Source organism: Jatropha curcas, chromosome 2, assembly GCF_041381405.1.
Source record: "Jatropha curcas cultivar XTBG-Jc1 chromosome 2, XTBG_Jcur_1.0, whole genome shotgun sequence".
NCBI classification, from domain to species: Eukaryota; Viridiplantae; Streptophyta; class Magnoliopsida; order Malpighiales; family Euphorbiaceae; genus Jatropha; species Jatropha curcas.
Window position 1 is genome coordinate 29,263,679 of NC_143152.1, and position 25,185 is coordinate 29,288,863.

Here is a 25,185-nt window from a genome sequence, read left to right on the forward strand (position 1 = left end):
ATATATATGTGGTTGACAATCTTTAGCAGGTTTGGTGAGGTACAATTTGCACGAGAGACACATGGTGTTTAATAGTAGAAGAGAGACAAAAATTGACTCATTTCTTTTGCTTACAAGACCGAATTTTTTGTACCTAATTGATATTGGATTGAGTTAGTAAGAGTATGCAATTGCACGTGACTAAGTCGATGATTAAGAGACCAATGGCATAAATATGGAGCCCAAATCTTGACCCTTGATCAGTATATTTTTAATTGTAATTATAAGTTTAATAAGAAAAATGATTAAATGTTTAAGTTTAATTTATGAAATCCAACCTAAATATTTAAATTAAAAATTTATTTCTTTTGCTCATTAATCGTCTTTTTTTCCCTTTCTCATACTGAAATAAATGTATTTGGTTGGACGGTTAATACACTTCACCAAAATAATAATAATGAAATCAATAAATTGCATGGTTGTTATTGTTTTGATGAACTGTTGGTTGGAAGGCAGGCAGCAAAATTATGCGGTCATAGGAGGACGATGAGCAATTGAGTATTTCTGGGCCAAAAATACAACAATACCCTTGAAGTTTGTCATATCGATCTAATAAATATCAATGTCAATATCATTCCATGCCAATTGTTAATTTATATATACACATGAAACAATAGGTAATTGAGTGAGGACTGAGGAATCATGTAATGGGTTTTATAGCTTTTCTGGCCTTCACTCTTTCTCTTACGTATCCTCCATTTCTGATGATTTGAGACCATTTGATTCAAATTCTAAAATCGAAGTGGAAATTAATAAAAATAAAAGAAAATATGATTGTCTTTCTCAAATATTTAGTAGTTGGGTATGAAATTGAAATTTTTATACCCTAATTATAAATTTTGGGTCGAAAGAAAAATTACATAGCATGAAATTTGAACTTTAAAAATTTAGATATTCTATTGAAATTTAAAATTTCTATTCATTTGAAAATATATTTTAAAATAACGTTGTTGATTAATATTCAAAATTTATATAAACTAATGTTTTTTAAATTATATTATACGTACATAATATTTTTAAAATTTTTGTTGATTTATAAAAAAAACATTTTCAAATTCTCTCTCTTTTTTTTTTTTTAAATTTTCATGAAAATTCATTTTAAATAGTTCAAAAGAATAAGGGGTATCACTTAAAAAGAAAAAAAGGAAAAAGAAAGAAACTTCTCTCCTTATATATCATTTCGTCCGTACACTATAATATCAAAAGAACTCAAGAATGCTTGGCTAAAAGTGAAAACAATGACAAGAATACCTCTTCTCAAAGCAACCATCATTGTTTCTTGAAACCCCCTTTGTGAGACCAAACTCCTAAACTTGGCATCTCATGATGCCCAATTCTCTCTATGTCCCTCTCTCCATATATAGAAACAGAGAAAGTAACTAGCTACCAGCATGTAAAATCCAGTGTAAGATTACGCACATGGTTGCATGTAAATGGTAATATTCCAAGTATGAGCCTCAAAACAACAATAATAACAACAAAGCCATAAAACAGAATAAAAAAAAACCCAATATTTGAAAATTTAAAATCATATCAGAAATTTAACCCAGTTCTAAAATCGAAATGTCAAATTTAGAGGAGCTAACATGTTATTTTATTGTAAATATAATGTATAATTACAACGTATAAATTATTATAAATGTATTGTAAATTTATATAATCATTTATTGAATTTATATTAACAATCAAAATGGTCACCCGCAATATTGCGCGGGCAAATTACCTAATTTTTCCTAAAGGTTTTTCAATTAATAACTATTATAATTAAAATACAAACATTTACTATCTGAATTGTTTGTTTTTTTTGTTTTTTTCTGCCCCCCTAGGATGACTGAATAAAGACTTCTCTTTCTTATAATGGATACGCATTAGGTTTTTCAGGCTGATGGGCTGGGCTAGTTCTCTAGGAAACGAGGGCAAATAAAACGACATCGGTTTGTTTTTCAGGTGTTTCCCGCCAAAATGATAGAAGAGGATCCAATCGCATAAGAAGCTACTAAAACCCTAACGATACACAAATTTTCTCCCATTTTTTTTTTTCTCTTCCTGCAAATGGCACAATCAACGGCAGCGACAGCAACGGATTCGCCGCATCTTCTGGCACCGGACGTCACCGAGAGTAATCTCCAGGTGCGCCTCTCCATGTCTCTGCATTTCCTGCTAAAATTAGAAAAAATCTTTAATTTGATTTATTTATGTACATTTATTTTTAAATTTCGGTACGAGTTAGAAACAGAAGTAGAAGAATTAGAAAAAAAAAAAAAGTTAGCAGAATAGTTGTGGTGAAATAATGGTCATGTGGAAGTATAACTTTAAGAAAATTGAAGATTGGAGATTACTTTTGTTCCTTGATTTTATTTGAATTTGAATGAAGCAGTAATTTAGTTGAAGTTTGGTGTCTTCATCCACAGCCTTTTTTTGTTCTGCATGAAGGATCATCTCATAAATCAAATAAAAAATCAACCAGAACAGCAAAAACCAGGAGGCGAATTGATTTATCTCCAACACTAACTAAGAATGGTGAGAACACAGAGACTGAGAAGGTTGAAGACAGTGATGATCATCAATATCTCGCCAAGCGTATGGAGGCTTTTGAGGCTGTTTGGTCAAAAATTGAGTCAACCATCAAAGTATGTCTCTCTGTTCTGATCCTTTTCTTGCCTTTTGCTTTAATGGTTATGATGTTTCTGTTAAAGAATGGATTTATAATTCTAATTGCAGGCTGTTTTGAGAAATCTTAATGCTAGTTCATTCAATGAAATACATCAGTGGGTTTGCGAGTCCTTCAAGACCCTTACATCATTTGGAACACCTTCATTTCATGAAGCAACCCGGCCTTTTCCTCTTGTGCAAGGTGTTATTTCTAAACAAGTCTTCACCGGGGTGGTTCTTACCAGTAAGTTCTCCAATTGGTCATTTCAGTTTGAGGTATTGCCAGAGAAAGGGGAATAAGGAGTTGATTCTATTTTTAGGCAGGATTTTTTTTTTTTTTTTTTTTTTTTTATGAACTTGAATTACACAATATGTTTTTAGAAACCATTTTAATGTTTGCAAATGTTGTTGGTGATGTTTAGGTGAGAAACATTGAAATGTACAATGATAGTATACCATTATGGATACTTGTCTTATTGATATCTTTATTATTCCAGTATCTAATAACTATCTTTGGAGTAAAAGTTTTAATAAGATAATTTGAGTGGTGTAAAATTATTTGCTGGTTTTGATACTTTTCGGAGAGTGGAGGTAATTGAAGCATATGAAATTGCAGGCATGTAGGAAGAGCACATGCTTAAGATGAGCAGCTATCTGTTGGTAATAGATAATTGCTTTAAGACTATATTTATGGTTTTTATTTCATTTTCCTCTTTCTGTTTTTCTTTTTCAAACAAAATTTATCTGTTACTCTTATGCATGGCTTATATGCTATTTGATATGCGCTGTTGCTTATCTTTGGACACTCTTGTCCTTACTTGACCATAATGGATTATTTATTGGAAAATGATTGGCAGAGAATATGGAGTTTGTTGACGATCTACTAACATTTGAAGAGCTTGGCTTGCATTTAAAATCCAAAGGATGCCATGTGGCTAATCTCTCCTCATTGGACTTCTCGGTGAAAAATGGCATTGGCGGCTGTCTAAGAAGTTTATTGAGGCAGCTTGTAATGGTTACTTTGGATGTAAGAAGTTAAAGCCTCATATCTTTGATACAAGCCAAAAAGCTTTTTCTCGAAGAGCTGTGCAGTTTATGCTTGTTTGTAATAATCCTTTTGTGCAGGCACCTGATATTTCCATCTTAGCAACATGGTATAGAGAACAAGGAAACTGTAACAATCCCATTGTTGTAATCATAGATGATTTGGAGCGATGTTGTGGGTCTGTTTTGTCTGATTTCATCCTTATGTTGAGGTACTTTGGTGCAACTTGTTATCATCTTCCCGATCTCTATGTATGTCTTATGCTTATTCCATTCCTTGTTTTCCTCTTGGGGATTTATTTGTTTAATATTTCATTTCTCTTTTTATATGCTAAATTGTGCCTGGTTTTCCAAATCCTTAAGTTATGGGTTCTGATGATGCTTTGATCATTGCTACACTGGATGGGTAATTCGTGAAATTTTAATTACAATTTCCTACAACATCTTCATTTATTTGATCCTTTGCACAATTTTGTGGTTTCCTTATATAGTTTTGGTGTAACTTCGTTTTTCTTTTCCAGTGAATGGATATTAAAAATCCCAGTGATTTTAATAATGGGAGTTGCAACAACCCTTGATGCCCTGAGGAATATACTTCCTTCAAATATGATTCATCATTTGTGTCCTTGTAATTTCATTTTGAGAACCCCTTCAGAGAGGATGGATGCAATTGTCGAGGCTGTTCTTGTGAAGCAGTGTTCTGGGTTCTGTATAAGCCACAAGGTGGCTGTTTTTCTGAGAAGTTATTTTGTGTGCCAGGATGGGACCATAACATCTTTCATAAAAGCTTTAAAGGTTCGGAATTTATCTTGTATGGTTTTGTCAACTGTCAGTAATGTGGTTTGTAGAATTATAATTTCCTCACTGGAGAACATAATTAACTGATGAAGTTATGTTGAAAATACTTTTCAGATTGCATGTGCTCAGCACTTCTCCATGGAATCTCTAAGCTTCATCCTCCCATGGTTTCTTCTTGAAGAGGAAAGTGAGGTTATTTCCTGTTCTTTTCCCTATTCTGATTATACATTTCTAATGATGAATTCTCTACAATACACTTTCAGGGATCTTTCTCTTTTTCTTTCCTTTCTTCTCTTGTTACCTTATGTCTCACTGTACATACTTTTGGACAACAAATGTTATGCTATGGGCACAAGCATTTATCAAGTACCATATGATTCTATATGCTTTGACAAATATCAGCTACTATGATGTCTAAGGAAAGCAATTAAACCATTGTGAATATTTTCTGCTTCTGATGATCCATGGGAAGCATCATTTTTTGATTAATTTATTCCTTTTTATCTAAGCATACACCAAATTGGACATTGATAACATACATACCAACTAACAATTATTATATACTATTCTGCTTTTTTAACATTGCTTTGAGATGTTATATTGTGTACAACTTCTGAATTTATTTTTGTTATTTTCTTGCTCCTTTTGCTTTCAATTATAAAACCCTAGTTGCTTGATATTATCAATGCTTGGCTTTTCTTTTATTTAACTTTCTTTTCTAATTGATGTCCCCCATTGAAGGTGCTAGAAGGTGAAAATTATGGATTATCACCAGAAATTGTGCTCAAGCGTGCTTTTGATCTTCCATCTTGTAGGAGGTACTTCAAAGCATTCTTTTAATATGTTTCAGTAAGCAAGCCAAATATTGGTATGAGGAAGTTTATTATTGACTTGAACTGCAAAATCTATGGCCAGAAATAAGATGGCTGAACAAAATGGTGATATTTTGGTCCATGGGTTGTCAGAATTGAAGAAATTGCAAAAACAGTGGAGCACTATAGTTATGGTGAGGCTTCTGATAGGCATTGTAAAAGCTTCATATTCTCTTGTGTATATTGTTTTTCTTTTTCCCTTTAAAATCAATTTGTAAGGTTGCTATTTTTTCTTTTGAGGCACTTCTCTCATGTATGATCATGAATAGTTGAGGTTTCAAGTGTGATGCACCAAAGTTTGATTACGAAGGTCAAATTGATAATGGTTTTTGACATGTCAGAATTTTATTAGAAGGGTCCTACCTTTTAGTTTGGTCATTTCTCACCTGGGAGCTAATGTTTCTGTTTGTTGATTCATCATGGTTTGCAGTGCCTATATGAAGTTGTAAAGTGTGATAAATTCCTCTTGTTAGACTTATGTTGTGAGGCCCTTGATCCAGAGTTGGGCATGTTAAGGGTTTCAGACACTCACAGAGGCTTACAAGAAGATTCCATAGTATTCCCAACCGAACAAGACTTGCAGAAAAAGTACACTAGTTTAAGAAGGGGTGGTATTATCAGTCAAGCAATGCACAAGGTTAGGTAAGAAACAAATTTTAGAGTCCACTTTCTTGTGTAAAATTTCTTTATTGGAGGTTTAGCATTGCAAACATCATTTTATTTTGGCCTTGAAATCTATATTGACTGATAAATGAAGCAAAACATGAAGGTAACAATGAATCTGTTTTTCAGTTTTCATATGAAAAATGAAAACTGAAAATGGAAATGAACAATAATGGAAAGCAGAAAACTGTTTCCGCAAGAAAACAGATCACCAGGTGCCTTGACTCATGCCAGTTTTGCATTCACTTGAATGTGTGACATTTGCTCTAGAAATTGTTAGTCTCTTAGGCTGTTTGTCATTTTTAAATTCAATTAGGAACCTTTAAAAATTTCATGTGGGCTTTCTATTGAGTTGATTCTCTATAAATGTGTTCCAATTCATAAAATGTATGAGAATTATCATTCTTAAACTTTTTCAGTAGGGCCTATTGTTGTTGGAACTCGACAGTCGAAAAGTTTTAAATAACTCCAGAAATTTGAGGACTTTGTGATAATCATCGAGGCGCATTATATTGCCTTTTGCTTTATGGTTCATGACTTCACGTTGGAAATGATTTAATAGTCCTTCACTGCCTTTCTTTAATTAACTTACTTTTTCCAATATATTAGTTAGTGGATTAGGTTTTTCTTATTTTGTGTCACTAGAATACTGAATTTTAAATTCAATCAGGGATCTTCCAGCAATGCAGCTGTGGAAGTTGCTTAAAGGTTGGGAAAAACATACCATAGATATTCCTCAGGTGTGATGATAGCCTCTAAAGGTTTGATTATCGATGTACCTGCTTAATTGTATTTTGCATTTTTTACTTCTTAGACCATATTATTTCTGTTTTGTTCCATATTTACTTGTATTACACCCAAATCATTTCCACTTTACACTTTGTTTTCAAACTTTGGCCTTTGATTGAAAATGAGTTGCTCATGCAGATGCAAGTACTCCCCATAACCGTGCCCCCCCCCCCCCCCCTCTTCAAAAAAAAAAAAAAAAAAAGGAAAAAGAAAAAAGAAAAAAGAAAGAAAACACAATTCAAGAATTTTGGCATCTGTATTGCCACCAAAGTCTCTCCATTTTAGACATCTCTTTGAATGCTTACCTACTTGATTAGAGGAAGTTATTCTTTTAGCTTGCTGTCTTGGTTCGGTTTTTTAAAATGTCATTTCAGTTACAAGGGGATTCCTTGTCCTCCTTGTTACTCTACTTTCTTTCTCAACAAAATTTCATGTCTCATTGAAAAAACAGTGTAAAACTTTTGCTATAAACTGCCTATTTAATAAGCTTCTAAGAAACCAATGTTGACTACTTGATGAATAATGAACTGAAAGACTCAATTTTTATCCATAATGAAAATTTCAGATAATGAAAGTTTTGCTTTAGCATCCTTGAGTAATAATTGAGTATATGAAATTATGTTTGTGGAATTATGATTCATGAATGTTGCACTGGATTTATTCATTCCTAGGTTTATATATTTGTGATTTGGTAGACTACTTGGTTTTGTGAGGGCTAACTGATACTTAGGCCTGCACAGTTATCCTTGATCTAACTTGGATTTTATATTAACTTATATTCTTCATTTCATTTTGACATAGATTAATGACAAAGTGAAGGAGTTGCTATCAGTTTTGAAATTTGAGGATGGCAAGAATTTGAAAAGAGATTTGGTCGATATATCCAAGTAAGTTTCTGCTTCTTTTTATGTTACCATTACATTTGGAAAATATTTTCCTCTTGATGCCATGTTGCATGTAAATGTCAGTAAGTTATTGGGAAGCCTGTTGCAATTTAATCATTATGAGACCTTTGGATTTGGTATCATTTTGATCTGTATATTGTCAATAGCTAAATTCACCTTCAATAGTGTGACTTAGTTTCTAATGAGATGGTTGCTGGACTCCTGTGTGAAATTGGGAGACCTTTATCCTTTTTCTCTTTGACTTGGTGATGGATGCAAAAAGTAGATGTTCAGAGGGTCAAACCTCAAAGGGTTAGAATAGATTGGTGTGGACCAGGGGATGGTTTAGATATTAATTATCTTCTATTTGTAATGCGCTATTAGTTTGCAGTAGAGGGATCAAGTTGGAATTTCAAAAACATGTTCTTGTATAATGAGGCTGCATACTGAATTGAGGTAAAATTTCCATTAAAATGTAGGTCTCAAACTTTACTTGATGGCATTGAGGATAAAATTAAATGTTCCTTTAGATACAGCTCTTGTTTCTTGCTGTTCTAATTATTTTATGTCATATATCATTTCACTTCATTTATAACTATCATTGTCTCTGTGATGTTGATTTAATAAAATGCATCGGAATTAAGATGTCTATTCTGAATCCACATTGTTCATCAAAGTTTGTCGTTTCATCCAAACAGAGATGGACCATAATGATGAAAACTAAGCCATTTGTACTATTTTGGCTACATTATGTTGCTGCTCGTTGTGCCTTCCAGACTTATATTATCATTGCTTCTGTTTTTGTGCACTTTCTGTTTGATTTTGTAGTGAGATTATGGAAACACTGATTGTAGAAGCATTATCTTTGCAAAAAATGACAGGAGACGTGCATCTCAGAGCCATTTGAATTTTGAAAAGGACTTGAAAGCAGCAACTGAGAAAGCTGCAAGACTAGCAGAATCTATGGTTGGGTAGGGATGTTCTATCTGGTTCCCTTTTTCTTGTTTGGTCTGTCTTTTTCTGTTGTTAATATAACACTCAATTGCATTAATGCCAAACTATCTGACTAGGTCCCTTCTTAATTGTTGGATTTTGGCTTAGGTTGATTAATAGTTCTATAACAGACAATGTTGTCAATTAGTTAGACTTTTTGCACCTTGAGTTGTCTTTGAAAAATATGAATTTGTTTAGCACGCACCAAAACTCACTGAGCTAATTGTTTATTTTCTAACATACGTCATGATTGCAATAGATGACCATTAGTACTTTGAAATTGGATGAGTAAAGTGATTCAAAGGGGTGATTTCTACTTACAATAATCAGACAATATATTGCTAGAAGTGTGAAGGTTGAATGTGTAGGGTGGGTTTTGAAGAATAAACTAATAATCCTAGTGTGAAAAATTTAAGAATGAGCAAAACCACTGTGAGACTGGAGAGTAAGCAGGATTTTTGTAATATAATTCTTTCAAGTCTTATTTTAGCTTGAATAATTGAGTCCAAAGCTGACACATGAAATCATATTCTATATATATATAAGTGTGCAGTGGTGAGAGAGAATAACAGAATATAGTGGCTCAGGTTGTGGATTGTTAAAGTGCAAAGTACTCTTAATAAAATAATAAACTATTCTATCCTATTGCTGTCTTGTCACCTGCGCTTATTTCAAAAGTTTATGTTGTAGTATTTTCCTTCCATAATTAATGTGGAGAAGATAATTTGACTTGGGGATGAACATGCTGGTGAGATTTGATTCTGGAGTTGCAGTGTCATGGATGTAGGGTTTTTATATGGCAAAGATTCTTATTGTTGAAAAAATCTCTATGGCCTTTAATGCGTGAAATTTTGTTTTAGCTATTAGTAGAGAAACCACAGAACAAGTGCAGGTACACAGATAAGGAAAGGAGGAAGAAGTGAAGATATAATTTACATTGTTCAGCAACTCTGGTTACATTATTTTGTAGCGGTCTAGGGCTTTTCACTAGTGAAAGAAGAGTATTACATGCCTAGATACTAGTTTTATTCCTTATACGGGTAGGATTGGGAAAAAAAAGCCAAAATTAAATAATCACCTCCAATAATAAAGCGCGACCTTTGACTGTCAATACCCCAGACTGAAATCCCTTATATGAGCCTTTCTAATAATTGTATGTGATGAAATAATTTTAAGCTTTACATTAACTTTGTTTGCATGAACGTCAGCATGTATACTCAAGGTTATTTGTAAATGATCAACCTGGAGATGATTTCCTGATACATGATCTATCTTTGGAACAGAGACTATATGCAGCCCATTGAGAGCATAGCTTTCCATGAGATTGTTTGCTTTAAGCATGTTGAACAACTTCAAGTGGTAAGTATGTTAAGGATTTCTTTATATTACAAGTTTTTGGGCTTCTGCCTTCTTGCAAGAAAAAAAAAAATCAGTTTATTGCTGTTGAATATAGTTAACAGATAGCAGTAAGCATATGTTAGGCGTTGCTTTTTGGAGTATTCTTTTTTTTTTTTTTTTTCTTTTTCATTATCAGTTTTATATTGCCACTTAAACATTGCTGTCAAGTATGGCTAATCTAGAAGTGGCATGTGCTAAAACACCTTAGATGTTGACATAAACTGTATTTTATGCATAAAATATGAGAACGGGTGCAAAATGTAACACAGGAAAACTGAAAAATGACTTGTGTTCTGTTCAGAAAATTCTTTCTTTTTATTTATTTATTTATTTATTTTTTTAAAGATCTTGTAGGATTATTAAACATTATTATAAATAAACAAGTCACATGAACTAGCATTTTCATATATTATGCATAAAATATTGTCCTCATCATTACTTGTGATGCTTTGGCACTTCCTGTCCCTAGACTATCTTTACTGACATCGATGTTGAAGTAGGGTACATAATTGCTATGGAGAAAGTACCCGTCATGATTGAAGTTTGGACCTGAGTTTGGATTTTCTGGGTCATTAATCTCGTCTTTAATTGATTATGATAATTGATATGATATCATAAGTAAGGTCCATATCATCTCTGAGTAATCTCTAAAGTTGAAGGGATCATAACTGATTGCCATATTAGCAACCAACATCAAAGCCAGATATTTGTATAATGGTCTGCGTCGGATTGTCATATCAAAAGCTATCAGATAATGATACTGTAATTATTTCTGTTGTTCATAAAATGACTGAAATCAATGATACTGAACACCATTTAAATGACTTAGGTGTTTTTTACTTTTGGGAGTCAGCAGGCTTTTGTACTAGAAATATTGACGTTTTGTCTATAATAGATCATCATGGATACATGAAAGATTGAAATCACAAGAATGCATTGCCCAAACCCAGTTTCCAGCCTAATCCCGTTATGATGCAAGTTAATGCAGGATATTTCAAGCATTTTTAAAACCCTGGTCAAAGTAACTGTCTTCAAAAATTTATTATGCATTGCGCATGAATCTGCTGTAAATAGTTCCATAGGGAAGCAATGAATTTTTTACAAGCATGCTTTCACTTACCTTCCAATTTCATAGAATTGAGATTTTTATATTGCCAATCTCTCTATATTTATTGTTTTTCAAATATGCTAGGCTTTAATTGGAGACCCGAGGAAAAGGATTCAAGTTGATCTTCTTGAATTCCATAATATCATCCGGTGCAGTTGTTGCAGCAGGAGTGGCAATTCTTTGTTGCCATCCATGAACGATTCCTCAATTATGTAAGTCTGATTATCCAATTTTTTATTGGTCAGACTAATGAAACTGGGTTGAACCAAAATTTTTTGACAATAATCTGTCTTTGGAAGGTACTACTTATGCTTGCACTGAAGATGTCTAGTTTTCTTATGAGCTCAGGGTTCGATTGCTAAAGAAACTTAACCGGTTATATGATTTTTCTTTTTCCCTTTTCCAAAATGAATGCAGTACTGCTCTTCCTCTCTCAACAGGGGAGATTGTTATATGGTCCATGACATTGTGGACCATCTCATATAAGGCGGATCCGGTTGGTGGAACCAACATATATTAGGACCACCCATATGAGATGATATATGGGTGAACCATGGTTTAGACAAGGACTTCTAATAATATGTACAAATTATGTACAAACTTCCTTCGTATTTGTCCAGAATGACGTAGGGGATCATACATTTTTTTTTTTTTTTTTTAAAAAATCTCGTGGGGGTGGGGAATCAAGAATCAAGGACTTGGAAAGCAGATGAATGAATCCAAAGAAAATATGGAGGACATCAAATTCTCTAATTTGGTTAATCTAATTGGACTGTGTATGCCTTTAATCCAAGTGAAGCATTCAGTTTGTGTTTTGGCTTGAAAATTACAATTATGACTTTATTTTTTCAGGTATTCCCTAGCTCGAGAGCAGGACGATCTTATTAATCTCCATGACTGGTATCAATCTTTCAAGTTGGTAATTCTTAGCTCTAGCAATAAAGGGAAACATCGGACGAAGCATTTTCCATCACCAAAGAAAAGGAAAGTTGCAACTGAAGCTGCAAAGCCAACTGAAGAATCAATTCAGTATCCTCATGAAATTACCATTTTCACTGCATTTACACTTTTCAATAATTTCTTCAGTTAATTTAGTCTAGTTGGATATGCATTTGCATTTTGGTTTTAGCCATTTTAGCGCAAAAATTTATGTTAGTGTTTGGGGAGAGAGAGAGGAAGTAAAATAAGCGTCAGAAGTAAAATAAGAGTCTAAAATTACACTATTCACTTTTCTTCCCAAATGGAGTGTACATTCGCTTTAATATTTTTACCAAATCAAATAAGGGATTTTAAAAATCTCAATGCATTTTAGTCCTCTATTTTACATCTTTTTTTATTTTACCTCCTGCATCAAATTTTATGTTCCCGTCTTCTAGTGGTTTCATTAATTTTTTTTAATAAATTTTGATTGGCTTCTGTTTCCTTTTATAGATTTGTCTTGTCAAGTCGTTTTATAATGCGTTATACGGTTCCTTCTGGGTCCCTCATGTGTATTGATGCATGGATGTTGATTTGTCCCCAACTCACCACTAAAAATGTTATTAAATGAAATGAAATCTGATGTGTCGAATCTTCACGTTTAAAGAAGATCCTTTAACTTGATTACCCACAGAGCACGTTTTTGTAGGGCAGTTACGGAGCTCCAGCTTACAGGGTTTATTCGGATGCCAAGTAAAAGACGGCCCGATTATGTGCAGAGAGTGGCCTTTGGACTGTAGCATCTTGTATCATTGAGGTATACTTTTATTTTTTTTTTTCCTACTCTTTATGATCTAATTTAACTAATTTGTGTAATTATTTAGTGAAAAATATATATAAAAAAAAGATTTTTGAGTTATATTCTTTGATGCCTTATTTTCTTGCCTTGCTAGTTGTGAAAATAATAGATCAATCTTTACCTTAAATTTGATAAAGAAACAAAGTGACCTGGGTTCTAGAAAATTTTGAGAAACAACACTACTAAAATAATTAATTAATTAATAATTAAAGAAAAAACACTTTGTAAAAATAATGAAATTTTGCTTTGTAATGAATCATGCCTTTTGTAAATGGCGCTAGACGCGGCTTGAAAAAAAATTATTTGAAAAGCTTAATTAATCGAGTTAAAATTTAGAAATTGATTTTTTTTTTTACTATAAAATATAAATAAATAGAATTAAACAACTCGACTTGATGACACGTAGGCTTATTTTAATGGGTTCGCGCACTTTTAGCATGTTTGAAAGCACACTATCTGTAAAGGTGTGTGAGGTGTGTGATAATTGCAAAATTTCTAATTTCAATTGTACAACATGTTCTTTGCTAAACTCCGTATGCCACGTGGTTAAATAGTAAAGTTGATAGGGATTTTTATATTTGGTTTTTACTGTACTTTCAGCTTACAAATTGTGTTTTTATTAAATACTTTAATAGTTAAATTGTTTAATGGATTAATATAAAAATTGATGGTGTCTTTAGATTTAAAATTCAGATGTAAATTTAGATTAATTATATTAGCGATTTTGAGCTTTTAATTTTTTCTATTTTGATGTTTAATTATAAGAGAAAAGTTTTATTTTTAAAAAAATATTTATATTTTTCAAATTAAAAAAAGGATATGAAAGCTTAATAAATTATTACTGTTCCCTTTGTGCCGAAATGATAATCTATTTTCTATTTTCATACAAATTAAAAAATATAATTAAAAGATATAATTTTTTTATTATTTTTATCTTAAATAACATATAAATAATTATTATATTGAAATAATAATTAAGAATTAATGAAGATTATTAAAATATAATAAAATTTAATAATGGTATAAAATATATTCGGATTAATTATAATTTTAAAAAGAAAAATAAATTATATTTTGACACAAATTAAAAAGTAAAGATTATTATCTTTTTGGATGAAGAGTATAATATTAATAAAATTCTGTAATTAAGCATCGCCAATTGTTTGCGTCGGTGGTGCCGACATTTTTTATGTGTGGAGGACTATCAAGACACGCGCTTACTTCATTTCGCCTATCACGCTCATTGTGATTTTAGGCAAGTTAGCGTGTGTACAGTTGTTCATAGAGGTGATAGGGCTTGATTTGATGCAGTTTGAAAAGAATTTTTAAATCAAATTATGTTTTTTTTTTTTTTTAAATTGTAAAATCAAATTAGATTATTTAAGCGGTAGAATCAAATTATAATAAAATATTAAATTCTAGCCGTGTTAGGTTGTTCATTGAGTAATTTGAAGATAAAATATTGATAAATTTTCAATAGAAACAAAGAAAATATAAATTTCTTTATTTTGTAATTGTATTCATTTGAAAGTGTTCACTAAATAATTGAAAAAATCTTTTAATATTATAAATAACTTGCCATGAAAAGGTTATATTGTTAATTTAAATTATAAAATTATGCACAACACATCAATTTATTGGGCACCACCCGAGGTGGTGGCCCAGTGGCAAAAACATTGATGATCCGCTATAATATATACGTATTGACTCTGCTGCGTAGAATCACAGTCCACTTTGTGGACTGCATTATGTCGGGTTCTATTGTTGTGAGACGAAGACCGTAACGCTATGATCCTTAAAATATAGCATTTTTAATCAGTGTTTAGGAATCGGTGCATCCTATAAAAGTGTCTTAAATCGGAACATTAATATCTGATCGGTGGCCGAGCCAATGGAAATAGCGATTAAAATAACTATTTTTTTTTTTTTAAAAAAAAAACTAATTTTTTGAGCGGGGAAGTGAGGTAGGGCCGGAATTGTGAACCGTCTTTGCGAATTGCTATCGTGTGGGAAAGGCCATTAGAATACACAAAATTCCATTAACGTGGCGAAATGTGGTAACTTAGAAACTGAAGGATAATCCTTATATACTGAAGGCTAAAATTCGAATTACATTAGTCTCATCTAAAAACAAGTATAAGAATATTCATGAAAAAATATTTAAAAAAAGACGAATATAATTTAGGTATATTAAAGGATTTTCAATGCAATCATAGTTTCCTTTAATTTATTTGCACATCTAAAAAATTAAAAATTAAAAAGATGAAAATCTTTAATGTTGTTGTCTGTTTAGTTTATGAGTCTGATGTTTAAAAAAAAGAGAGACACTGTCCATTACATTCTCCGTTTTCAGATAGTCTATTAGGCCGAATGACTTGACTTTTTGTTCTTTTTTTTCCTTTTTATTCATTTTTTTTTATTTTTTCATTTTTTTTATGCCTTCTCTTTTATTCGCGTACAAACTTCTTATTGCAAAATCTGATTTTTTTCATGCATTAGAGAACCATTTTTAAAATCTAACGTCTATAAACACACATTCAACCACATCACCATCCACAATTTCTATTAATTAGAATACATAAGCCACAGTTCATGATTACACTGGGAATGCTCTTAATTTAGGAAAGAATGAAATACTCAGCTAATTTTCTTGTAGTTTCCTTATATAGATTCACTAATACATCAATCAATTAGTAATTATCAGTTAAAAATAATTGTTGTTTTAATGTATTGATGAATCATACGCGGGAATAAATTAATCTCCTTCGGTTTCGTAAATCATGATAGGATAGACTTGGGTTCTGTTCGGTAATTCAACGGTTCTTATAGATGTTAGATGCTGTAGTAGATGTTAGCTATTTTACTAATTATTAACGAGTAGATATTAGCTATTAATGGAGCTGTTTATGTAGAGATTTAAAATAAAAGTGTTCAGAAAAATAAGTGTTTGATTAGCTATTTAATATAAAAAGACAAAAAAAAAAAAATAATAAGGTCATATAAAATAAGACAAAAGACAAGTGATTGCCATGACTTGATAAAAATTTTATAAAATATTAAACTTTAACGAAGATAACATTTCATCAAATACTATCTCAAATTTTAAATATTAAAATAGATGTGACATTACCAAATACAATAATTAACTAAACTAATATTTTAACCTAATTAAAACACTAAATACTACTCCAAACGCTTTTGCGAAATAGAGTCTTGATATAACTCATTTGACCGCCAGCCCGTTGGAATGGATGAGTTGTTTCCAGTTCCGCAAATCACTCATTGGGCTAAATCTAATACTTTTCGATAAGAAAGAGAGCTCTCAACAAACGTTTTTCTTTATCCATAAAGATTGAACCCTCACTCTAATCATTTTCACTAAAATCGATCCCATTAATATATCAATCATTTCAATTATGGATTAGATGGTTGTTACTTGTTACATAAGCTTAAGTTTAAATAATTAAATCTAGAAATAGAAAAATAAATTCACTTGAAAAAAATTATTTCGATATTAGCTTACACGGGATAAAAACAAAAAAAAACCACAGAAAAAGGACCCATGGGATAATCGTCCACAGTTCTGTAATTAATAATTAGGCTTTGGACTTCCTGAGTCCAAGAAGAGACTTTTCTTTCAAATCTTTTGCGTCTCTACAATTATCTATATAAATCACCACCACCGTTACGGCACACATCTCTCACCGCTTAATCTCCGCTCTATATTCTCTCTCTATCTCTGTCTAGAAAACCATTGAACAGAATTGTATTTCAACATATAATTTTGCAAGAAACCCAAATCTCCAAGATTCATACACCGAAAGGCAAATGCATTTCTGATTTCTTCACTGATCTGCATTTCCAATTCTTCAGGTACTCTTCCTCTTTGATTTTTCATTTTTTAATTTCATGATTATCTGTTCTGTTCCGTTCTGTTATTTCGATCCAATGCGATGCATAAGCAACTTTCTTGATTTACTTTCTTTTCTTTTCTTTCGACGGGAACTACGGGTTTAATTTGTAGAATTATGTGAGATAATATTCTTATCGGATTTATCAGATTTATATTTGCATTGATATTATTGATAAAAACTCGTTTAATTGTCAAAATTTATCCGTTCAACTTTCAGATTTACTATTAATTAATGAATTTTCCTTGCAAATTACTATATTCCGTGCTTGGGTCTTCTTAGATTCATTTCCTTCTGTTTCATTTGTGCATTATTTTTTCTCGAAAGATATTGTTCTTTCCGTGTAGTTCAATCTATTGTGATAGTAATTATGCTGCGAACTTGAGGTTTTTCTCTTTTTGAAATTGGTTTTGAAACATCAAATCTAATCTAAGTAGTTGAAACACCAAATCTGCGATGCTGATCTTTATAAATCAATGCTAAAACTCTATGATTGACTAATTCTTGTTCTTTTTCTTTCTTTTGCAATAAACAGCTAAAGAACAACAAATCAGGGGATTCTGATTCATAATTGATGACTGCTACCATGACCAATGGTGAGATTCACACAGTCAGTACTAATGGAGGCATAACAATTGAAAAACCTTTCAAGATCTTTGTGGGTTATGATCCACGCGAAGATATTGCTTATGAGGTTTGTCACCATTCCATAATGAAGCGATCTTCAATTCCTGTTGAGATCTGCCCCATTATACAATCAGAACTTAGAAAGAAAAATCTTTATTGGCGTGAGAGAGGCAAACTCGAGAGCACAGAGTTCTCTTTTAGCCGTTTCTTGACCCCTTACTTGGCTAACTATGAGGGATGGGCAATGTTTGTTGATTGTGATTTCCTCTACTTAGCCGACATTAAGGAATTAAGGGATTTGATTGATGATAAATATGCTATTATGTGTGTTCAACATGACTATACACCGAAAGAGACCACAAAAATGGATGGGGCTGTGCAAACTGTTTATCCAAGGAAGAATTGGTCTTCAATGGTGTTATACAACTGTGGTCATCCGAAAAACAAGGTGTTGACGCCTGAGGTTGTGAATACGCAAACTGGTGCTTTTCTTCATAGGTTTCAATGGCTTGAGGATGAAGACATTGGTTCAATTCCATTTGTGTGGAATTTTCTTGAGGGCCATAACAAGGTTGTGGAAGGTGACACCACAACCTTTCCTAAAGCAATACATTATACTCGAGGAGGGCCGTGGTTTGATGCATGGAAAAATTGTGAGTTTGCAGACTTATGGTTAAAGGAGATGGAAGAGTACAACAATGAGAAGAAGAAGTTTGCTCAAGATTAGATGGAATCAGGCATCAACTGGTAGAGTGTTGTAGAATCATAGTTTCATTAGTAAAGCTTATTCTCTTATGCTCTATTCACATATTCTTTATGGTCAATTTCCAATATGTATCCTAGATATGATATGCTTCTTGTTATGTATTTCTTTGCTTGAGTTAGCACATCGGCATTTCTGGCATTAGAAAGCCTTGAACCTGTTTTTTAATTGTTTTATTGTTTATCCCCCATTGGACTAGTTCATAATTTAATAGAATCTGATTGTGCATGGCTTCCCACCTGTTTTCTTGTTATACACATTGTTTCCAAGTGAAGTTGAATGCAATAACAGGTCTTGAATGGTTGATTTGATTTTCATTTGTTTTCCCCATTGGATTGGCTTATGGATGCCTGAATGTAAGAGACAGAGGTAGCTAAGCACTTGTTATATCTACTTTAAAACTGATCGAGGTAGGAAGTATTTTCCTTGAAGCTAATGGTAAATGATAGAGCTTATATGATTATGGATTGTTGTTATGTTGATTGTAAAATTTGCTGATATGGATTGTTGTAGAATTCAGAGTTCAGACAAATGAAATCTCGTACTTTTAACACAGGATCCAAGTAGAGTCCCCATGTCTTACTAGTAGGATTGTAACACTTGCATTGCATTTATGCATTTTAGTTATTTTGTTTTATAGCATGTAAATTGGCAGTATTCTTCAATGGTAATTGGGAGTAAAATAACTCAAACCCATCCTTCCTTTGGAGTCAGTATCATGTTAAGTAAGTAATCTCCTTTCTGCAATTATATTTCTGTGGAAGTGACTGTTATTTCTTTTTGATATATATAGGAGATAATCCTTTATCGCATTAAAAATAATTTTTCCATATAAATAAATATTTAAGCTCTTTTTTCAAATTTCACATGAATTTTGATTGCAATATCAAATGGAAATTTACTTTTTTTTTTTAAAAAAAAAAAAAGTTTAAATGCAGAGACTTTTTGGGCCATGTGATGTGACAGGTTGGAGGCAATTAAATCTGACATGTAATTGCTACTTGAAAGCATTATGGCTCTTTTTTGTGGGACCCTTATTAAAGCAGGCAACAGTCATGAACATGATTCCTAGCTGCTAGTTTTGATTTCTTAAAAAAAAAAAAAAAATTGGAACCAAAATTAAATTGCTCTTGTGCAACTCTTAAGGCAAATTTAGAACCATTAAATCCATTATTTTGCTTTGAAACTTAAATTGAACATTTCTTTTAAGTTTTTAATTTTTGTAGTTTTGTTGCATGAATAAATAAATTTAATAAAATAAAAAAATAAGTAGGAAGTTTCATTGATAATTGTTAATTTTGCAATTTTTTTTTATAGTTTCAAATCAAAACTATTGATTTTAATCGGCACGTTGATTCTGATTCTGAAAATGAATAACCAGAATTAAACAATTTCGATTTAATCAAATCAATATCAATTTGATTCTGATTTAGAATCAAACCATGATGATCCCCATACGAATGAATTTTTATGTGTTTGCATATGCCTCTATTGTTTAGGGTTCACTGGCTTTTGAAAAGCTTTTCAGAAACGCTTCTCATTCTGCTTTTGGTTCGTAAGAAGTTTGCTGGCTCTACTCAAGGATCAGTTCGCTATTTCTAAAAGTTAAAAAAGCGGATTCTGTTATGCTGATAATAATCAGATTGTTCTGTCAAAATCTAGTACCACTGAAATCAATGTCTGTGATTGGTTGTAGTACGCTGACACGACAACCGAGTGAGAAGAATGATAGGAATAGGGTTAGATTGTCGTTGTCGTCCCTTCACTGCTTCCCACAAAATGGCATCCACATCCACCACCCCTTTGTGGCTTATTTTTTCTGATGCTTCTTTTCTGTTTTGATTTTTTCTTAATGTGTAAGATTTAAGCTCTGGTTATTTTTAAAAAATAATTAAATTTTAAAGGGAATTTTCTTTGAGATATACTATTTTCTTAATGAATATTTTTATTTGTTTGATTTCAAAATTAAAAATTTATAAAACCATAAAAATGTACAGATTATAGAAATTTATATTAAAAAATTTACTATTAAATATGATAAACAAATACATAAAAATGATAAAAATATCATTTGGCCTTAATTTTTTCTACATATGATGGATGAAGAATGGGATAGCCAAACTATGGAATATGTAATTTGTTAGCGAAAGTAGTTTTCACATTCTCACGTAACATTAATGAAATCAATATCCGACGACTAAAATAAGAGGACAAAGGGCCTTTCCAGAGCCAGGTAGTCAGTGGCTTAAAAAATTTTGCACTTATTGCAATTATTATTAAAAGATAATAATAATAATAATTTAAATAATAAATAAATCAAAAACCAAATAATGAGCCACAAAAATGCCGATATAAATAGAATATTCTTTTATGCTGAAATTATTAGGATATTGTTTTACTGCCATATCTTAACGAGTGATTGTAAATGTTACCCGTTGGAAAAAATTATATTCAATAATAATATGGAGGTGTTAGTAATTTACTTCTTTTCTTTTTTAATTACTTTTATCGGGATTATATTATAATGACCAAATAAATTTGGTTCACGGCTTAATCACAGTTAAAGTCCTTCACCACTTCCTCTAGGAATATTTAGTGAAAATTGAATTTGAAAGCTCTTTCCATATATTTAGTCTGTGTTATCAACTGAAAATCCATAAGTAATTTATCCATTCTTTTAGTAATTGTTTCCAATTATCTATCTATTTATATAAATATTTAAAAACGGAAACTTAAAAATTGACGTGGCACAAAATTAAATCTTTAAAGTACTGGTTTAACACTATTTTTTTTACTATTTTTTCTTTCTTCTAATTTAAATATTAATAAAGGTGAAATTAATATTTTAAAAAGTATTAATGGTATGTTTTTCATTTTTTATCAATAATTAATAAAATTATTAATACAATTAAATTATTTTTAACTAACTGACCTACTTTCTCTAATAATATAATTAATAATATTATTGAATAATAACCTTAATTTAATTTTAAATTTCAGGATTTTTTTATCACCCACGTACTTATTCTCTTCGATATTTTGATTGACACAAAAATTAGTATGTTAAACTATTTACTCATCTAAAGTCTCTAATGTTAAGTGAATTATGAATTTCTAATTACACTCGAATTTTATTAGTACATATAAGTAATTGCATCAAGATTAAAAATATAACAGTGGATTAATGATAGTTTTTTGGATTTCTTATAATCCACGCAACGCGCGGTATGTAATTAGTTTCTTTTAATTTTTGTGCACAAAATATAAACTGATTTTTAAAAATTAAGCTTAAACGTGTCAACATAATTTTTATCACTATATGTTTTTAGATTAAATTTCCAATTCCAGATAATAAAAATAAATAGTATTCAATAATAATATTTTTTTCGCAATTAAAAACAAAAATCAAATGTCAACATAATTGAAGTTACCATTCACAGGGTACAACCGCCATAACATGGGACAACTTCTAATTATAGAGTTGATGAGGAATAATATAAAATATCTGACCCCGCCTCAAAGGCCGCCACACCCGCCATAACTACTTTACAGAAATGTCTAGTCTCCAGCTCCACTCCTACTCAAACCTACCCTTAATTCACACGTGCCAGTGCCACAAATTCACTCCCTTTAGATTCCTCTCTATTCGCCACCGCAACTGTCAATCTCCTCCGCCATCCCGTGCCTCTTTTACACGTGCCAGGGCGGTACAAGAAATGGACGCAGACTCTACTCAAGTATTGAAGAAAGGCATAGCGGAACTCTACGACGAGTCGTCTGGTGTATGGGAAGATATATGGGGAGATCATATGCACCACGGCTTCTACGACCCGGATGTACAAGTTTCAGGTTCAATTTTGGATCATAGAGCTGCTCAGATCCGAATGATTGAAGAGGCTCTACGTTACGCCGGCGTTTCTGGTTGTTATCTTATCTCTTTCTTTCCTCCTTTCTTCGTCTTATGTTATTGCACGTCGATAGAAATTTGGAGCGCTAAATAGGCAATATTATTTCAAGTAAAAAACAAACTATATATGTGGTTGTCATACCTTTCACCATCTCACCTGCTATATTTGGATATCCAGTTGCCATGCATTTATTAGTTTGAAATTTGGATTTCTTTGTTATCAATTTCGATGCATAATTTTTACTATTTCATTGGTTTAAAATTATTAGCAATTGTTGATCCTATTATGAAAAATTCAAGAACATACTCGTTAGTTTTAAAATTATTATCGATGAATTTGGATTGAAACAAGTATAAATTTAAATTTAATGGCTGATGAAATCGTTCTCATATATAAATTCGATCTTATAGTAGAAGAATTCAATTTTGATTTTTTTTGACGTGAAATTCATCCTAGGATCTGCATTTTTGCGCTCTTCTAACAAGAAATTTTACAGTTTGGTCTCCAACTACTCACTTTTTTTTTTTTTGTTGGAGTTGTTATTTCTAATATCATTATCAATTGGAATTTAGGATGTACGAGAAACAGGCTAACTTGAATCTGTTAACAGTAACGGGGAGAGATTTTATGATTTCACTCTCATACTTCGCAATTAACTCTTTGGCTCCTGGTCCATCTCCTTGCTTAGTAGCTAGCAACCTAATGAATTTATTTATTACAGATAAGTATTCCATTTGAAGAAGAATAAGTTATTTCTGGATTCACTTATGTATGATTATGTTATAATAGGCAAATCATTAGTTTATGCATTAATATGTTTTATTGTGAATGAAGACAAGCTTCTAATTAGGATTATCTCATTTTTTAAGAGGATCCAAAGCACTGGCCTAAGAATGTGGTTGATGTTGGATGTGGGATTGGAGGCAGCTCCAGGTACTTGGCAAACAAATATGGTGCCAAGTGCCAAGGCATCTCCCTCAGTCCTGTACAAGTCCAAAGGGCGAATTCTCTAGCGGCTGCTCAAGGCTTAGCTGACAAGGTGAGAATGACTATATATGAAGCTTCAAGGTCTCTATTCATAGTCATGATATGTTGCTCAAATTTCTTTCACTTGCTTTAACACCTTTGATGACAGAATTAGGACTAATATTTAATTTCCATCAATTAGCAGGTTTCTTTTCAAGTAGCAGATGCTTTAGAGCAACCATTTCCAGATGGTCAATTTGATTTGGTCTGGTCGATGGAGAGTGGAGAACATATGCCTGACAAAAAGAAGGTTTCTTCTCTCTCAGATCATCTCATAGTTTCAATTTTTTTCGGTGTCATCTCTCTCCTTTTTGTTTTTTTTTCTTTTTTTGAGTTAAATGGTCTCAGATTAGTGTTTTAAATTTTAACCTCACAATTCTTAAGACAACCGAATTAAAAAGCTCATTGATATCCATGAAAAATGATATTTATTCTTGAATTTCTTGTTGTGCTATTTACTGTACATGGTTCTGAGTTCTTCTCTCATATTTTTATCGAAATGGCAGTTTGTTAGTGAATTGGCTAGAGTTGCAGCCCCGGGTGGCAGAATTATCATAGTAACATGGTGCCATAGGAATCTCAGCCCTTCTGAAGAATCTTTACAGGAATGGGAGAAACAGCATCTGAAGAAGATATGTGATTCTTATTACCTTCCTGAGTGGTGTTCTGCTGCTGATTATGTCCAACTGCTCGAGTCTCTTTCTCTTCAGGTTATTAATTCCTTCAAACTGCCAGAAACTAACCGCAGGACTCAATAATAGTCAAGGAAGAACAGATTTTCTTGATACTTAGAATTTCTTGCTTGTGTTATCTAAACTTGAGATCCTTTTGTTTGTTGATGACATTATTGTTCACGGTGGGAACTCTGATGACATTGGCAAAAAACTCAATCATTTTACTCCGAAACACAAAATAGATTAGTTAGGTTCTTTTGCAGGATATCAAAACAGCAGATTGGTCTCAGTATGTCGCGCCATTTTGGCCAGCAGTGATTCGCTCAGCATTGACATGGAAGGGCTTGACATCACTATTGCGCAGTGGTAAGCTTAGTTTTTCCCTTCCTGCAACTTTCATACATTTTCTTTGATACATGTTTCCCTAAATTAGATACCCTCTATCTCACCTAGTCCAGTTAGATTCAAACTCGAGACTTCGTAACGGAGTTTTCAAGATTTTATGATGTATTGTCCCCTGAGACTTGTTATTCTATTTTGCTTTCATTTATTTAGATCATAGTTGTCAAAATTTCAATTTCATGTTCTACATATCTCCTTTAATAACGAGAGATTGATGAATCTCTAGCTGTGGGAGTAATTTCCAAATTCTTAAGCCTAGGAATTTATTTTTATTTACTTTATTTGTTTCTATGAGTTTTTTTTTTTTTTTTTTTTTTTTTTTAATGTCTATATTATTTTTCATTAAAAATTTGTGATCTTACGATGATTAATTATCAGGTTTAAAAACCATTAGGGGAGCACTGGTGATGCCATTGATGATCCAAGGATACAAGAAGGGTCTCATTAAGTTTGCCATCATTACATGTCGAAAGCCTGAATAAGATTTACCTATTGCAGCAATAGCCAGAACAAAAGGATTTGATTAGAAATAAATCATTCGCTTGTTTGGTTCATAAAAATACAGAAATATATGGAATTAGGAGGAAATTGAATTATTATTTCTAGTTTTTAATTAAATATGTAATAACTATTTCATAAAATTTTAAACTTGCAACAATAAGATGTGTGATTGTTTGTCGTATATATGTAATAACTGTTTTCCAAATTTATGAAATTATAAATTTTATAACAGGTGAAAAATACAAAATCTTTTAGGTATGTTTGGTTTAGTATAATGCAATATAATAAAATAAAAAATATAATGTAATGAATAATGTAATGGAATGTAATGAAGATTTCATTACTATATTTGATAA

The 25,185-nt window shown here is 31.8% G+C and overlaps 3 protein-coding genes across 4 annotated transcripts; all 3 read left to right on the forward strand.

Annotated features, from left to right (window-relative positions):
- The first annotated feature begins 2,016 nt into the window (after positions 1–2,016).
- ORC3 (origin recognition complex subunit 3) lies at positions 2,017–13,077 on the forward strand. Its single transcript, XM_012214871.2, has 17 exons — positions 2,017–2,169; positions 2,451–2,669; positions 2,761–2,935; positions 3,549–3,718; positions 3,817–3,947; positions 4,257–4,530; positions 4,648–4,725; positions 5,275–5,351; positions 5,449–5,539; positions 5,836–6,047; positions 6,739–6,808; positions 7,659–7,744; positions 8,623–8,712; positions 10,018–10,093; positions 11,325–11,452; positions 12,093–12,269; positions 12,853–13,077. Exons 1-17 carry the CDS (start codon positions 2,092–2,094, stop codon positions 12,956–12,958), a joined length of 2,238 nt encoding a protein of 745 aa, XP_012070261.1. The 5' UTR covers positions 2,017–2,091; the 3' UTR covers positions 12,959–13,077.
- A 3,552-nt stretch (positions 13,078–16,629) lies between these two features.
- On the forward strand, positions 16,630–18,558 carry CDI (Nucleotide-diphospho-sugar transferases superfamily protein). Its single transcript, XM_012214872.3, has 2 exons — positions 16,630–16,890; positions 17,464–18,558. Exon 2 carries the CDS (start codon positions 17,503–17,505, stop codon positions 18,280–18,282), a length of 780 nt encoding a protein of 259 aa, XP_012070262.1. The 5' UTR covers positions 16,630–16,890; positions 17,464–17,502; the 3' UTR covers positions 18,283–18,558.
- Positions 18,559–21,800: 3,242 nt separating this feature from the next.
- G-TMT (gamma-tocopherol methyltransferase) lies at positions 21,801–25,012 on the forward strand. 2 transcript variants are annotated; one of them, XM_037636552.2, is made up of 6 exons: positions 21,801–22,239; positions 23,096–23,265; positions 23,395–23,502; positions 23,759–23,962; positions 24,190–24,292; positions 24,707–25,012. In XM_037636552.2, the coding sequence occupies exons 1-6, from the start codon at positions 21,873–21,875 to the stop codon at positions 24,808–24,810; spliced, it is 1,056 nt and encodes a 351-aa protein (XP_037492480.1). In that variant the 5' UTR covers positions 21,801–21,872; the 3' UTR covers positions 24,811–25,012. The 2 variants fall into 2 exon arrangements, with proteins under 2 accessions (XP_037492480.1, XP_012070264.1); XM_012214874.4 differs by having other exon boundaries at positions 21,808–22,239; positions 23,398–23,502.
- Positions 25,013–25,185: the final 173 nt, after the last annotated feature.

Coding starts and splice junctions, on each gene's coding strand:
- G-TMT (XM_037636552.2), top strand. CDS start 21,873: ATGTCTAGTCTCCAGCTCCACTCCTACTCAAACCTACCCTTAATTCAC. Junction 23,503..23,758: donor ATATGCCTGACAAAAAGAAG/GTTTCTTCTCTC, acceptor TCGAAATGGCAG/TTTGTTAGTGAATTGGCTAG. Junction 23,963..24,189: donor TCGAGTCTCTTTCTCTTCAG/GTTATTAATTCC, acceptor GTTCTTTTGCAG/GATATCAAAACAGCAGATTG.
- CDI (XM_012214872.3), top strand. CDS start 17,503: ATGACTGCTACCATGACCAATGGTGAGATTCACACAGTCAGTACTAAT.
- ORC3 (XM_012214871.2), top strand. CDS start 2,092: ATGGCACAATCAACGGCAGCGACAGCAACGGATTCGCCGCATCTTCTG. Junction 2,670..2,760: donor AAATTGAGTCAACCATCAAA/GTATGTCTCTCT, acceptor TTCTAATTGCAG/GCTGTTTTGAGAAATCTTAA. Junction 11,453..12,092: donor ATGAACGATTCCTCAATTAT/GTAAGTCTGATT, acceptor TTATTTTTTCAG/GTATTCCCTAGCTCGAGAGC.